At 37.6% G+C, this 17,406-nt stretch overlaps 1 protein-coding gene across 3 annotated transcripts in view; it reads left to right on the plus strand.

Annotated features, from left to right (window-relative positions):
* Nucleotides 1–411: 411 nt before the first annotated feature.
* Nucleotides 412–17,406, plus strand: part of LOC107707522 (septin-7-like) — a 29,729-nt gene continuing 12,734 nt past the window's right edge. Inside the window, exons 1-3 of one of the 3 annotated variants that reach the window (XM_016511582.1) lie at nt 412–701; nt 4,356–4,455; nt 14,146–14,252. In XM_016511582.1, the coding sequence (XP_016367068.1) occupies nt 663–701; nt 4,356–4,455; nt 14,146–14,252 (246 nt within the window). In that variant the 5' untranslated portion in view covers nt 412–662. Of the gene's footprint in view, nt 702–3,837; nt 3,964–4,355; nt 4,456–14,145; nt 14,253–17,406 lie in introns of those variants that run through there. The other 2 variants (XM_016511583.1, XM_016511581.1) reach the window with 2 other exon arrangements.

The following is a 17,406-nucleotide window of genomic DNA, read 5'->3' on the forward strand; positions in this document are numbered from 1 at the left end:
GTCTATTTTATGAACAAAAGGTTATCAAACATTTTAACATTCCTGTTCTAAAGGAAATAACATATTGTTATTATGATAAATAGGACATGTTGTAACTACTATTTGTATATTCCACAGACCCATGTTCTGTTATCCCGACTCTGTTAACAATTTAAAAAAAATCCCCCTTTTTATTTTGATTGATTTATTTATTTTGTATTATTTTATTTGTTTATTTGTGTGTGTGTTTTGAAGTATTGCGTATGTATCTGCCTAGTCAACTTCACACACGGCATCTTTTTCATTCTTCCTCCGTCCTCGTGATTGCCACTACAAATACCACAATCCTTTGTAAAATACAGCGATCCAATGAAATGCGAGGGTGGGCGGGATTCTATGACATCACTACAAGCGGCCAGTCACTGACCAATAGGGCTTGAATTCTCTAGGAGGAGGACAATCGCCTTTCATGCTCGCAGCATTGTAACATTTTCCCCCGGCCGATGCTTGCATGCTTGTTTTAGTCCTGTGCACGTTTACCTCCCTTAAAAATCCATTAATTTAGTTAAAATCCGAATCAGCCGTAAGGGTTCGTCGTCGCTTTTGCACTCGACCCTTTTTGAGTCGACTCATCTTTTTATGCCTGATCTATTGGGGTTCAGAGTGGGTGTTGTCACAGGACAATGATTGAGAGACCCGACTCAGCTGTTTCCAGCGTTGCAGTGAGTACAATTTTCATGCATTTATCCAGAAAATACATTTAAGGCACATCTGGCTTATGGATTGCTTGGTGGTGGGCGAATTGATTCCTAGCGTGACTGTCCCTCTAATCATCTATATGTTATGGCAAGCTGGTTTCACATTTATGCCTTAAAGCTAACTAGCATCTATTTTTCTTACTGATTTCACCAATAACTATTCAATAGATACTAGTACTTATTCCAATGTTATTTACTAGGCTACATATTCAAGTAGTAACTAGTACTCTTTCATTACATACTAGTCTCTATACCAAGTCTCTATATCAAGTAACAAGTCACTATTTCTTTGTTAATGGTAACAAATGGCAAATTCTTTGGTAATGTGTGGTTCAGTTAGCAATTGTTTGTATTACTAGTAAAAAGGTAACAACATCAGTTGGAATACATACAATAGACCGATTCCCATTGAATTTAATAGCTAATATTTGCAACTTGTCAAAGCAAAGTAAACTTGACTAGTAAAGGAATAAGCACTAGTATATAAAAACAAGTCTCTTCATTATTGGATTACTTTTTAGAAATTGAAAAATAAGTACAAGTTTCGTAAAAGTAGATACTAGTTATTTTTTAAGAAATAAATGTGAAAATAGCATGCCATAATCTAGGGTTCATAAACTTGATCCAAAGCTCACTGGTTTCTGTGTTTTATTGATAAACAACTATTGATAAAGTGAATTATGTCACATGCGCCTTAGCTCATGTAGTAAACGTTGTAACCATATGAAAACTATAAGAAACAAACTCCTCAGAATCATGTTCTTACACTCAAACAACCCCTGCATTTTAAACATTACCTTCTATCAATAAAAGTTTCCTCATACCATACCATACTTGAGGCATAAGTGAAATGGTGAATCACATATTGTAAAAGTGAACCTGAGAAGTGCCTTTTTTTTTGGCCCTGTTGCGGTTGAGGCTGCACACATGTAATAATATCAAAAACAAAAAGTGGATCCCATTGCAAGAAACAAAAAAAATTCACGTCTAGGCACTCGCATATCAGGCAAAATATAAAAAGCCAAGCTTTTTATATTTTGCCTGCTATATGAGTGCCTGGACGTGGATTTTTTTTTTTGTTTCTTGCAATGGGATCCACTTTTTGTTTTTCACATTTTGTTCCCTCTCTGGAGCACCCTTTATAGAGTCTCGCTTGTGAGTACCTGATGCGCCCCTGGTCAAGACTTTTTTTCTTTAACATGTAATAATATGTTAAATATGTTGATTACCATTGACCTCAAGACAGATGATCTTGATTGCAGATGCATACAAATGTGTTTTTGGGGTGAAATGGTTGGGCTGTTAATAGCTGTTTGGAGCAGCAAATGAGAATGACAGGCTCTAAGCATGATGCGCAGCTCTCTCGCGGAGAGCAGTGAGTGGAGATGCATTTCAATGGGGTTAGAGAGAATAGCAGCCAAAAACTGTCACCAAGCATATATCACAATCCCATTCATGTGAACTTGAAGGAAACCGACTTCATACGTCTGCTTAAAATCAACATGGGGCCATTTGGTTAAAAGTAATTGCAAAAATAGCTCATAAAAGTGAAGTTGGTTCCAAGAAACAGGCTAGCATCATTTCTTTGCAGATGCCAGTTGATATTATATAAGTTTATAGATTTAATACCCCAAGTTCTTTTTGGGGCCACGATATTTAGGATCCTCATATCAGCTGTTTTATACATTTTTCAAAGGATGAATGAGTTGCACAAATGTTACACCTATTCTGATTAGTAAGCTTGTGAACACCCACATTGTTTCCCACCTACACTATTTGCATCCTTCAATCTGTCCTGTTCTCCAGATTGCACGTCTGAATTAGGATGCTAACATGGAGAGGGGGTTCGATAATCAATGATTTAGTTCACCCATTTGGTCAGATGTTTTGCTGTTTGCCATGTTGCCATGGCATCAATCTTACAGTTATGTAAGAGCGCTTCAAGAGTGGAAAATGCCCTGAGCTTTTTCACAGAGCATGGCTATTTATAGACTGTATGAATTATATAGTATAGTTTTGAAGAAGATGCTGCTGCGTTTTGCGCTGCAATTGTTCATAAACTGTCAGAGGTTTCATATCATTTTGATTTTTTGTTCTTTTAAAATAAAATTGTCATTTATTTAAGCACGTTGTTCCTATGCTGTATGATTTTTTAGGGATGCACCGATATTCAAATTCTAGCCAATACAATAAGCCGATAAATATTTTCTGATAATTGTGTTATGGCCAATAACTGATAAATGGCTATGCTGTTTATACTTTTTACATAATTAAATTGTTTTTACATTATTTTCACATATTTTTATATTGTACATATCTGAAAATATTTTGTCTAAATAAATGAAAAAGAAAACACTAAAATTGTTACATTTTGGCATGCAACATTATAATTTACAATATGAAAAGTTAATACTTTATTGATATTTTTCTGAAGATTCATTAGAGAAGCTTGTTACATCGATACCATATCGGTTATTGGCTGATAATTTTTCTAAATGATCGGTATCACCAATAACCACCATAGTGCCAATCTAATGTCCATCTCTAATGTTTGTTTTTGTATTTTGTTTAAAGGAATGTATTGTCTAAATGAAAAATAAAATACTAAAATGTCCATTGCAACATTGTAATGTACAATATAAAAAAATAATGAAAAGATTCATTTTAAGTGAGCGTTAGATAATGGAAAATAAAATAATATAAATGTAAAAACAGGGAAAATAAGATTATTTATTCTTGAAAGAAAATCTTTAGAGTTGCATGTTACATCAGTATCATATCGGTTATTGGTCGATAATTTTTTCTAATTTATCGGTATCACCCTATAACCAGTATAGTACTGATGTAACTTGCATCTCTAATAATTTTTTCTACCTTGTCATGTTCATTCATTCAGGCCAAAAAGAGTTAAGTTGCCCTGATAACTGTAGCCCTCCCCATTCAAAATCTCTCTCTAAATGATCAGTATGGCCCCTACTACTTAGTTTTCCATTGGCCTACCATGCATGAGAAGCTCAGCGGAGCCAAAGCAGAGCGATCAATTGTGTTTGCCTTGCCTAGCGTGTGCTTCAGCGCTGTGCTTCTAACAGCATGAGATTACAAGAGATGGAAAGGGATGGAGGAGCTCGAGAAGGACTTACAGCTGGACAAGGCGCTGACTGTGATCTGGAGTGAAATCCACTGTCTCCATGACGACATTGAGTTTATGATGGATTTAATACGAAACGTAAATGAGCATGAGGAACAGGCTTCACCTCATCCCATGTATCCTCCCTTCCCCAGCCTCTTGGTTTCCCAAAGTTTGTCTTTGGGCTAGAAACTAGTTGGCTTGTAGCTGTTTTGGTGTGTTATTTTCATATGCACTTAACACAGATCTGTTTACTTTTCCTCAAATTAGCAAAATTCCATGTTATCCTTTGTTGTGGTATCCCTGCATGTGAGATTAGGAGTTAGGCTTCAAGTCATTATCCACTGGAACTAATGTTAATATTAGCATAGCCTTTAATATCTTTCCTCTGAAGTCTCCCTGAGCACTGTTTTGAGAGGGATAACTGTAATGGAGGAGCCATTCTGCTCTTTAATCAGTGGAATGTGGAGTAAAGCTGTGTTCTCTTCCAGCAGAGGAATCTGGAGGGTTATGTCGGCTTCGCCAACCTCCCCAACCAGGTGTACAGGAAGTCAGTGAAGAGGGGGTTTGAGTTCACACTCATGGTTGTCGGTAAGTCGCAAAATTCTTTTGCCTACCTGTGAGAAATTCTGTGAAAAGTTTGCAGATTGAAGTTTTTGTAAGATTTTAGACATCTATGAAATAAATATTGTCCTTCCATTTCAAGCGAAATTAAGTTTGGATGTAATTAAGTCTTCAGGGAATGTTCATTTAACATTAACACGGTTGACACGTTTGCAGTTCAATTTACCATATGTTTCTTAAAAAGTTAATGCAGATTTTTATTTATTTTTTTAACAAAAATTGTATGTAATTATATCTTTAGAAAACACTCAGGAAATATTCATAAAATGTTAATTGCTGACATTTACAGTTCAATTTTACATTGCAAGTCTTGTGTGAAAGGTTGTGAAACTAGAATATGTTTGTTAGAAAATTAATTTAATGCAGAAATTTTGTAAAATTGATGTATTTGATGCTATTTGGATCTATTATTTATGATGCCATCATGGTAACATGAGTTAAACTTTTATGATACCAATGACACGAAAAGATGAAAAAAAAAATACATAGTAATGTTGTCATCAGTGATTATTTGAAAAAGTCTTTCTTCACATACACGAGGAACACAAATGGCACTTGTTTTGTAAAATGACACTCACAATGAGATAGCTTTTGTTTGTTTGCTTTAAGTGAATTATCTGTCTGTGGCTTTGAATGGAAAGTGTTTTTTTTGCTGATGAATGAGTAAATGCCCACATACAAGAGTAGATATATGAGGAACGTTTGGGATGATCAATACTCTTGTCACCATCACACACACTCTGTGGTTTGGATGCTGTGACTAAAGCTGTATTGGAAATATGGATCTCGGTGACATAACTGTCACGGAGCGTTTCGCCATAGCAACTGGGTTTGTGTCTGTTAGCATTTGCAGTGAGTTTGCTTTCCAGCTCTGGCGTGAAATAATCTCTTTATTTTTTCTGTTCCTCTATTCCTCTTCCTAGTTGTTACTTATTCTATGTCTTTGTCTCTCACTCATTCCCTTCCTCTGTTATATAGGCTTGTCTAGTTTGTGGTTTCCTGTTTGGTAAACCAGCCTTTTGAGATGCTTGTACTGGTGCCAGGTGTTGAGCCGCACTAGTCTTTGTAGAAAGCTAGTTGTGTTGCCTTCAAGATGTGTGGCCCTTTAAGTAAATTTACAGTGATCACAAGTGTAAAGGTGCGGTCACATTAGCGATATTTTAGCAAACTTTTATGGGTTAAAATTAGGGCTGTGCAATATATCGAAATATCGCAAATGTACATATCGCAATATGCATATCGCTACAGCTTGCAATATTTGGGGCCATGAACAAAAGACAAAGAGAAAATCACTCACTGCTCTTATCTAAATAACTTTTGTAGCTTAAATAAGAATCAGTGCATATTGAATTCATAGAATAAATACTAAGCAGTGTTGTATTTTAGTTATAGAAGTTCACAGAACTGACTCTGCAAAAGCTGAGTAAAACTGTTTCATCTGAGCATGTGGCACTTTAAGCATTATCGTATCGCATATCGAATATCGCATTATTTAATGAGTTATAGCATATTGCATTTTTCTTCAATATCGCACAGCCCTAGAAAAATGGTCGATTGTCATTACAGTAGCAAAGGTATTTCAAACCAAGCAGCTTTCTGTTCGTCAGCGCGGTGAATTTGTGTGACCAACTTGATCACGAACAAAATCTGCATGGGGAAGTTTTTTCGAACGCAACGAAATGACTAGATTTTATCCACACATTTTTGCTGAGCTCCAGTAAATGTGACCTAAAATATTAAACTTTTATTCCCACTGTTTTGTTGGCAATTTAGTCTTTAGCTAGTCTGTCTTTTTGTTTTTGTAAACATTTAAGATTACAGTTTGAAATTTTATATAATTCTGGAACCAACAATATTTGCACACAGAATTGCGATCTTTGGTCTTCGTTTACATATATTTGCATGCTGAATAGGGATTGGTCTTTCAGTAAATATACAATATAAAATACATTATAAACAGCAATATTGTAAAATATACTACAATTTAAAGTAACTATTTGTGGGGAAGTCGTGGCCTAATGGTTAGGAGATTCGGACTCCTAACCCAAAGGTTGTGGGTTCGAGTCTCCGGTCCGGCAGGAATTGTAGGTGGGGGGAGTGAATGTACAGCGCTCTCTTCCACCTTCAATACCATGACTGAGGTGCCCTTGAGCAAGGCACCGAACCCCCAACTGTTCCCCGGGCGCCGCAGCATCAATGGGTGCCCACTGCTCCGGGTGTGTGTTCACGGTGTGTGTTCACTGCTGTGTGTGTGCACTTTGGATGGGTTAAATGCAGAGCACTAATTCCAAGTATGGGTCACCATACTTGGCTACATGTCACGTCACTATTTTCCATTTTCATATATTTTAAAATTCAATTCATTCATATGATGGCCAAACTGAATTTTCAGCATCATTACTCCAGTCTTTAGTGTCACATGATCCATCAGAAATGATTCTAATAAGATTATTTGCTGCTGAACAACAAAAACAAACATTTTTTACTGACACCAGATATTTGAACAGTAGTGCATACACTGAATAGCACCACTGATCTTAATAAATGCAAGTCTAGTAAGTATCAATATCTGTCTTTCTGTTAATAGTGTTTCTCATTCACTAATATTGAAATGCCACATTTTACTTAAGAAACAAGATTCCCCCTCCACATAAATCATCTCGAAACATGATTTTGCATGTATGTTCCACAGACTGGGCTGAGAATGTGATGTAGTCTCAGTATGTAATACATGTAATAGGGTCTAGCTGGGTTTTGTATCTACTTAGAACTGTCTTCAACCACGTCTAGTGGCCTTTTAAAGGACAGAAACGAAAACTGTTGTCTTGTTCTCTTGTCACTCATCCTGACAGGCACCACAGGGCTTTGGCTGTAGACTCCATTTTTCTCTCCAAAATTAAGGGAGGAAAAAATCTGTTTCCTGTCTTTCTTTTTTTTTTTTGTCTCTCTCTCTCTCTCAGTCTCCCTTGTGTTTTTTTCCACAAGCATTTCCTTTCTTGAGCTTTCCCTCTCAAACCAGCTGGCAAAATGTTTCTTCAGGGAGAAAACGTTGGAAAATGTGAAGAGTTTTAGAGGTTCGTTTGTCAAATAGAGGTATCTGAGGCGTGTTTGAGGTGCAAGAACAGGCCACAAAAAGATTGAAGAAGTGAAATGAAATCTTGGAGTTTGTAGTCTTGTTAAAAATATGGTTTTAATAACTGTTATTCAAGCGTGTAGTAGAATTCACACCTGTACAAACAATGAATAGAAAAAAAACGTAAAATTTCATGCATGTTTTCGTTAATTGTGCTGTTTGCATTCCGTCACAGTAACAACTCCAACAGCTGTGTTTGGACAAAATTTGAGATGCTTTAAGTGATGATTTTTCTAATCTGTTGCTGAAGACTTCAGACCTGACATGTTGTTGAATTCCATGTCATTCAGAGATATTTTCAACAACACAGCAGCAATTTGTCTGGTGTGGCTGCACTAGCGTAGCTGCCACTTTTTTCGTACATTAGCGTGCTGTAGGTCCGTTTAAAATGTCTCTGGCTGAAACCCGGACACACACAGGGAGGAGATTTTAATCCCTGGATTATGAAGCCAAAGCTTCCCCTCTCTGGCCTGCCAACAGGTCATCTAACAACCTGGTCATGGAGCTAAACCTGTCATACAGTCTTAGCTGACACATGCTAATGTATCCGCCAGTGCACAGACAAACACTGGCGTATCTCTGGGTTTTCAAACGAACACTCTTTTAAACTTTCGTTCAAGTTGAAAAGGGGAATATTTTAAGTTTGTTTGTGTCGTTTATGCAGGACTTGTTCTTAGCTCTCGACAGCTATGAGTGTATGAAGTAGAGTAACTCCATTATGCAAATCCTCTTTCACGCTACAGAAGCCATTGATGAGTTTCATTATGTTGGAAAGATATTTGTGTAGATGAGATTTTAGAAATAAACAATTAGGAATTTGACATTATGAAAGATGTGTGATGGTAGAAATGTGTGAAGTGGCTATTCTATTTCCAGTGCAGTCCGCTTTACTAATAATAGGATTGACTTTGACTTATAGCTTTGACTTATAACTATTTATTTATTTATTTATTTGTTACTGATTCCAGATGTATTCATTTGTTATAAATCATCTAACATAAATTGGTTTTATCTTTGGTGTATTTTTTACAGTGGTAAAAACAGTACTATTGTGAAATATATTTAAATGTTTTAAAATAATGAAACCGTTGTGCTGCTTTTGTGGAAACCTTGATTGTTTTCATTTATTTATTTATTTATTTTTCAGGATTCTTTGAACAACAAAGATTGAAAAGAACAACATTTATTTGAGATAGAAATCTTTTGTAACATTTCAAATGTCTTTACTGTCACTTTTGATCACTTTAATGCATCTTTTTTTGATAAAAGTTAATTTCTTTCAAAAATGATCTTACTGGTGATGCCAAAGATTTGAATGTTACTGTATGTGTATATACCAAATTTTAACCATATTTACCATATAACCATATTTGCTCACAATTTACTACAAATAATACCACAGTAATTTGTTCATTTCTCATCCAGAATACTTTTTTAAAGTTTTCTTTTGTAAAATCACCAAACCCAGTGTGCATTTGAGGTATCTAATTGTCCCTTTAGTCACTGTCATCTTCAGCATTTTTATGAAAATGATTCTAAATCATTGCAAAACAATGTAATTATATCTAATTGACTTGTGACTAAATTGCAGAATTCATGACATCTTGCATGATTTATTAAAGAACTTTAATATCTGTACTGTACACTCATTGGTGAAATGTAGCTTAATGTCGTATTATGGAAAGTGATGTTCTCTAATCAGAACATGCAAATTATGCTTTAGGTCTCTGAATCTTTAAATCCTGGTGTAGGTTCCTGGAAAGCTGCTTGGACCTTCTGAGAAATCACAAGCCCAGTACAATCATGTGGAAGGTGTATCTTAGCCAGAGTCCCCTGAAGTGTCCATGTGGTTGACAGCATACCAACTTTCAGTTGTTTAAAGACTTCTATGAATGAGAACAATGCCTTTTGAAGAGCTATTACTCTACCAGTTGAAAAATTTGTATATAATATTGCAGATTCAGAACAGAAATTGATGCACATGGAAGAAACATGGTCCATAGCTTAGGGCAGAAGATGTGTGTTTGAGAGTCTCACATTGCCGTTGGGGAAAATCTGACTCATTTCCAGCATATCTGCATGTTGATTGTGCGCGTGCAGTGTGTTATGGCGCTTTTCCACTGCGTGGTACGACTCGGCACGGCACGGTTCGCGTTTCCACTGCAGTTCAGTACCGCTTTAGAGTGGGCGGGATTATTATTACCACGACTCCTAAAAAAAAAAAACGTTTTCATTCCGCGTCGCCCCATCAAGCTCTCGCTGGATCCGCTCCTCTGCTATCAACGAGAGGAACGTCTGTTCTTCCGCAACAGACAACAAAACTTTTTGGTTGTTAAAAAAAGGTGCGCTCGTTCAAAACAGTTGCGTTCGATCCTTCGCTGGCTGTGCTGATTTAAATCTAGCGGTTCTTTTGTGTTTGTGTCGCAAGTTCAGTGACGCAGGTAGTGACGATTCTCTCCGGCCAATCCGTGATCAGCAGAGTTTACACGTAACGTTTTGGTAACTGTACGGTTCGCTTGGAACCCCAACGGAGGTGGTACTAAAAAAAGTACCAGGTACTGTACACAGTGGAAAACCCCCAAAAAGTGAACCGTACCGAGCCGTACCATGCAGTGGAAAAGCGCCATTACATCACACGTGTCACCTGGTCGTGGATCTTATTTTCTATGTAGGTCTTCCTATTTGAAGTTTTGTGTGTGTGAGTGTGTCCATTGGAGTTTTTTTCAAAGTGTTACTGATTGTTATCTCAGGCTGTTCGGAGATGAACTCTGACCTTTGTTGCCGAACAATGGATCTTATCACTACTGGAGCCCCTCTCCGCAAACCAGTTAAACACACATTGCTATCACACTTGCATTCTCACGTATTTTAAAAACAGTAATAAATACTTGATCTGAGTGATTCCCGAAGCTCTAGTTTGTTCAAACTAATTAACAAATTATAATTCTAATAGTTATACAAATTAAAATAGTTTGTTCTGCTGTTTATTTGCACCAGCAATTTGACTCTATTTATGTGTTGGGGTAGTGGGCCTCTGTCCGTGTCCGCTGTTTGTTAAAGGGTTAAGGAACTGCATGGCAGCAGTGCTTGAGTCCCTTTTATGAGGGGAAAAGAGTGAGTGAGCGAACAGAAAAGACAGCAAGAGAGAGAGATGGGGTAGCTGGGATTGGATGGGGGGCAGGGCAGTGGAAAAGAGGTGGGGGATTGTCAGGATATCTGAGCCCAGTAATGGGCCCTGGGGTGCTTTCTGTCCCAGAGTGTGATGACAGGAAGAGGTAAAAAGATGAAAGTCAAGAAGAATGTGTGGAATCTCTTGGAAAGTTTGTCCATTTGTCCTAGTCCTCCCGTCCATTCAGGGTAGTAGCAATTAATAAGGGTAGAAAAGTATCTTTCAATCTCAAAAGTTTGATTAATTGATGATTGATTAATTGTCATAAATTTTTTTTAAGTCCATGTTAAAGCACTTTTCTAAATTATTAAATGGATAGTTTACCCCAAAAATTAAAGTTCTGTCATCATTTACTCACCTTCATGTCTTTTTAAACCTGTTTGACTTTTTTTTGTTGTTGTTGTTGAACACAAAATATATTTTGAAGAATGTTGGAAACCAAACAACATTAATAATAATAAAAAAAATAAAAACATATATATATAATGTACATTTTCATACTATTTTTCTTTTTTGTTATGTTTGTTTGTAATTTTTTATATTTCTATTTAACTTATTTTTTAAGTTTTAAATTTTATTTTTTTATTTTTTTTTATTATTAAATTTTATTTAAATTTTAAAATTTTAATTAATTTTTTTATTTATGTAAGTTTAAGATTTTTAGATATTTTTTAAAAGACTTACAATTTACAAACATACTGCAAGAAACACAGGTGATTCAAATGCTTTTGAACACCATTTACCCCACTTTTTCAAGCTAAATGCAAACCGTGACAAACTGGGTCAGGAAGTGATGCTAGCATGCGCCTTTTATTCTGAAATGTCCGTTCCCCTTATAGCCTGTCTGGGTCTAGTTTAGCGTAAAGCCAGTGGAAATAGGGTCTATTTATCCGCACTGTGTGGTTGTGCCAGTCTGTTAGCACTGCTATAGACTTTTCCCTCTGTTTAATGGTTTTCCAGTGTCTCTGTTTGTCCCTGCTGGAAAAGCACATGTGCTGTATCTCTTTTGACTGGAGTAGTAAAAGAAAGAGCATAAAGGGCCCAAAACGAGATGGGGAGGTGGGTTCACTTCATTCATCCATGGGTCTGATAAAGGTCAGCCAACTGTGAACTAGACCTGGATCCTTGCTGTGTGACTGAAGCGTCTCATTTTCAGAGATCATGCGGACCGATATTTGATTAAAAAAGGGGAAGAGGCTAATTGGGTCTGGCTTTGACCTGAGGGGGTGAGAGGGAAAGAGAGGGAGAAACAGTGCGTTAGAGATATCTGGAGATGGAGGCTAATCTAATTATTCTCACCCGTTAAAGCAGTGGCAACGGGATTTCATGAATACATCCTGCTGTGCGTGTGTGTGTGTGTGTACCAATACTAATGTGTGTAAAGCACAGGCTTTAACTATCCTAAACTAACCTCTGGAAATGGTTTGAGCAATCAGACTTGCAACAAATTTTGATTTTTGTATGTTTTCACAAACATTTTATGTGGTTTTAACCAATCAGTTATGTAATCAAAAGTAAATTGCAAAAATAACAACAATCTTTTTTCATTATTATATTTATGAAATATTATATTTATTTATTTCTGAATGGTCGCAAAATGCATTTTTGTCTTCATTTTAGGACTATGTCTAACTTTTAAACTTAAAATGCTAAACTTTTACCTCTGTAACCCAGTGTTTTTATCATTAACTTAAACTATTAAAAAGTAGTGATCATTTTGATAATTGAAATACACCTGAAATAAAATACATTAGATAAAAATCTTAAAATTCGAAATGTTGGCTTGGCAACAAATGTTGAAATGTTTAAGTACTAAAATTACAAAAATAAAACTAAATAGAAATATTTGTAAAAAATAGTAAAAAAAAAATGAGCACACTACAAAATTAGTAAAACTAAAATTAAAACTAAAATTATATAATCTAATTTGTAATATTTATATAAATAATACTAAAATAACACTAGTCTAAACATATAATATGTGGAAATTGCGGTACATTATAAACAAATCAATTTAAGTTTCTTTGAATTTGTTTGAAATGTATTCAACCGTCATCGCTTGTTAGGTTAGGTAAATCCTGCATATGTTAGTGAAAAAAAAGAAAAGATGCTGTTTCCCCATGGTCTTGTGTGTTGGTACATGGCTTCCATTAAAATGCCAGTGTAAGTGCAGGCAGAACAAACACTACTCTGTTTCTCTCTATCTGTCTCTCCTCCCCCCTTTCCTTCTCTTCCACTGGTCGCCTCAGTTTCAGGTTGCTGATGTCTCTCATCTTCCCCCAACCCCACACACATAGATGCTCTCACAGTCCAGTCACTCTGTCTTGTTTAGGTAAGTCTTTGTAGCCTGAGGCAAGGAGGAGTAAATTTACTTAGCAGACAGAGGGTGGGTTTGGTGTCTGTGTGTTATCTCTGGCATAGCACAGAGAATCTTTAGGTGTGTGTGTGTGTCCAAATGTTGAACTGTTTTGGCTCCATGGGACACACTGGTAACTGCTCATACTTTGGTTAATTTGGTTGATGTTGTAATCAAGATTATAAGAGTTAAATCATATAATTTACAATTGAAATATTCATATTTTAATAGTAGTCTTACAATCCAATCAAACATCAATGAATAAATCAAAATCTTTACCACTGAATATTTGGTTTCATCTTACATATGGTAAATGTCCACATAGGGCCTGGTGTAGTAAATGAATAAGGCAAGATTTGGAAGCTCAGAAGCTGAGGATTGTCAGTGGGAAGATTGTTTATTGAGAGAAGGAGCTTTGAACACCCCCAGTTGAAGCCTAGGATCAAGCTTGTGTCAAAAACGTGGAGTGAGAATGTGTATTTGAGTGGGTGAGGATGGTGTACATTGGTGGTCTGTTCTGCCAGATGAGCCCAAGCGTTCCCTTCCCCCAATTCAAGAGATGTTCAGAATGACACCGCCTTGTGCTCATCAGTTGTAAAGAGAAGTGTGGAGTTGGCTAGAGGGAATGGAACAAGCAATGTTTTATTCCTTCAGAATAAAATAGCTTTCTTTCTCTCACTCTTCCTCTTTGTCCACAACATTTTCCCAACATACCCATGAATTTGCTGTCATTCGATTGCTGTCTTCAAGAAGAAACTATTGAAGTTCTGGCTAGGGTCCCACATGTGCCACTGGTTGGCTCAAAAACAACAAACTAATTGTGTGTTTCTGTGTGGGTGGATGGATGTGAGAAAGTTTGTGAGGATCTGTGGAGAATCTCATATTCATCACCTCCTGTTTTTAAGTATGGGTGTCTCCATCTGTCTCTTGCATTTGGCATTTCATCCTGGCACAAGTTAAGCCCAGCCACTTAACATTTTTATTTCTTTCCTGTTCTAGGTGAGTCTGGATTGGGCAAATCCACGCTTATCAATTCCCTCTTTCTGACAGACCTGTACTCCAAAGACTACCCTGGCCCATCTCAAAGGATCAAGAAGACTGTTCAGGTATGTCCTATTTAGCTGACCTTTGACTCCTGATACTGATCCAGTGGTCTTCCCTTTATCTACCACTGTCTCTACGTTAGTGTTGCTCTCTCTTTCTTCCTTTACCTTTGACCCTTTATCTAAAGCCACCATTATCTTCCACTGCCTTGCAGCCAGATGTGACATAGAGAAGCCATGAGGGAGGCTACTGAGGTCTGATTTCTTATTCTCTACCTTGGACTGGGAGTTGGCAACCTTTTTGTTTTGAACAAAGTGCACCATTCGAGTGGGACTGTGCTACCTAACTGACCCATTCAGCTGTGCAACCCTCTGTATAATGCAGAATACATTTTCTTGCATTCACCCACTGTTGTGCTGCAGGAACCAATTTTTGGTCTGTCTGAGGTGATCTTGTGGTTGAAACTGGTTTGCATGGCTCTATCGGCAAGTAAACAAATCCAGTCTGTGTTATCCATGGTTTGCACTTTTGAATTTTTAAGTGCTTCTTGTTAGATTAGCTGCATGGCTATGAGGACGGATCGGGGCTTATTGCATTAATCACACTCACACACCAAAGATTGCATTTTGCCTCATCAAGATCAAGTCAACCAACAATCAAGTGCATTGAGACAGTTGGAGTGCAGAGCACCAAGCAGGCTCAAGCAATCACAAACAGATTCCTGCCTTCTGAAGGTCCCAGGCCAGAGCAAATGCTCCCAGACTTCCCAGAGGAAAGAGACAGCAGAGTTTTGACCTTATATGGATTTGATAAACAAGGCAAGAACAGATGCTGAGGCTGGAACATCAGAAATGGGGGAGGATACACTGAAAAGAGCTTGCGGTATGGTGGAGTGTCTCAATTGGAGTGTTTTTTGAAGAGGATGGGAGGGGCAATATGAAGGGGTCTAGATTTTTCTGGAGGTATGTAGGGTTGAGTAGAAGGTCAAGAATTTTCCCACGAAACCCAACACCCGGCAATGACTTTCCCACCACCCTTGAGATGGGACATATTCCGAGGCGTCCCAGCCCTTTCTGGTGTTTTAAGTGCAGTCACTCTCAGTTCTCCTTTATCTTGATGAACAAACTAACTAAATCAAGACTAAGTTCACTGTTGATGTTCGGACTTTGGTCAGGTTTGTATGAAATGACATGTCCTTTCTGAAGCAAGTTATTTCACTTCTGCTCCTGAAGCCACTATCCTGCAGAGTTTAGCTCCAATCATAATAAAAAACACATGAACCAGTTAATCAAGGTCTTCAGGATTACTAGAAACTTAAAGGCAAGTGTGTTAGAGCTAAACTCTGCCAGATATTGGCCCTCCAGGAGCAGGGTTAGACACCCTCGCATTAATGTCAAATCACTAATAAAATCTGACTGATATCATAACTGGTCCATAATAACTGGTATCATAACTGGTCCAGCAAATGCACGTGTCACTTGTAGCTGCCTTGTAAAACCCTGTCCCCAATGTTGCCCTAAGTCCTTGCTGTCCTCTTCCAAGTCCACACTTTAATGATGTAATGCCACATAGACTGTTAGGATTCAAGTCGGCTGTGAAGACAGCATCATTGAATGTTCCTGAGCACCCTTCTGAAACCTAAAATGACAAATGTGACACACTCCGGCCTCACTTTACATACACAGGACAGGGCTTCAAATATGGCAATTTATTTCCACTCATTTTTTTTAATGAGTAGCCCGTGTTCTCATGATATTGTATCTGGTGGTCACATGGATCAAAGTTTGGTGGGTGCTTGTTTAGGGTTATTTGCTTTTCTCACCGTTGTGCAGAAACCGACCAAACACAACCTCCAAATCATCTTACAGTCTGAATCCAGCAACTGTGGCATCTGTCACCCAACATCTAAACAAATCCGTTCTCGTTTGGAAAGATGAAGTAAAACCAGGGGACATTGCTTGCTCCCTCTGGAATTGAATAGAAGATTCTTCCAAGGCGGCACCTCTTTGTTTTTACCACAAACTACTCACGTTTTGCCTGGATTTTACAAATGAAATCTCTGACATTTAAAATTTTCTCCTGTCCATGCTTTCCTCTTCAGACCCCATTTAACCTTCTCTGGCGCTTTCCCTGGTGGAAGGATGCTTTCCGCCATACACTTTGTCTTGAGTTGTTCCACCATGCATGCCCTTGATATAAATTTGTCAGCCTGGCCAAAGGCCATGTGGTGATGTGTGGCTGTCTGGTCCTCTGTGGTCACTTTAGGCAGGACATAGAGTCAGCAGCGAGAGTATTTATATTCCGAAAACAATCTGCAGTGTTTGTTAAAGCAGCCACACAAGGGCCACTCTGGTTGCGTCGAATGAAAGTCTTGACATTTTTGTGGCTTTGTTTCTACATTTTAATTTATTTCTGTTTCTGTGTTGTTGCAAAATGAAGTGGCCTGATGTGCCTCATAAACATCCTCACATGAGCAAGAATAGAAGGGTTTTATCCACTTCTCTTTCTTCTATTTCCTTCATTTTTTCTTTCTCTCACTTAAGTCTCCTTAAGTCTCTCCTTTTTCTCCTTCCCACTCTCTCCTCTTTTTGAAGAACTAAGAAAGGTTGTGGTTGTTTTTGCTAGTGAGAAAGTGCATGTGTGAATGAGAGTGCAGTGCAGTTTTAGAAAAAGAGGGTCAGCCAAAAATAACCAGGTTTGTGAGAATAAGCCGGTTTTTACTGAAAGCAGCTGAAATAATTTCAGGAGATGATGAAGCTGAATCATAGTGACATTGGAGATGACTATTTCAGTGTCTCACCTTGGTGCCTAACACTGGCCTAACCTAGAATGCAACTAATGCACATGATAAAAAAATGTAGAAGATGGTGCAGAAACTCTTGCGAGACCACATTTGTTGCTAGCAAGAGGAAGGATGACGATTTATTACTTGACGTCATTTTAAAAACATGAACTTGTTTGTCTGTAGCAGCAATTAATTTAAATATGCATCTTTTAAAGGGGTCATATGATGCGATTTCAAGTGTTCCTTTCTCTTTAGAGTGTTACAAGCTGTTCGTGAATAGATAAGATCCCTAAAGTTGCAAAGACTAAAGTCTCAAACCCAAAGAGATATTCTTTATAAAAGTTAAGACTCGTCCATGCCCTCCTAAAACGCCTCGTTTAAACACACCCCCACATATCTACGTCACTGTGTGGGAAGATTTGCATAACGCC

The sequence above is a fragment of the Sinocyclocheilus rhinocerous genome, unplaced genomic scaffold (genome assembly GCF_001515625.1).
Source record: "Sinocyclocheilus rhinocerous isolate Xijiao unplaced genomic scaffold, SAMN03320098_v1.1 scaffold534, whole genome shotgun sequence".
Lineage (NCBI taxonomy): Eukaryota > Metazoa > Chordata > Actinopteri > Cypriniformes > Cyprinidae > Sinocyclocheilus > Sinocyclocheilus rhinocerous.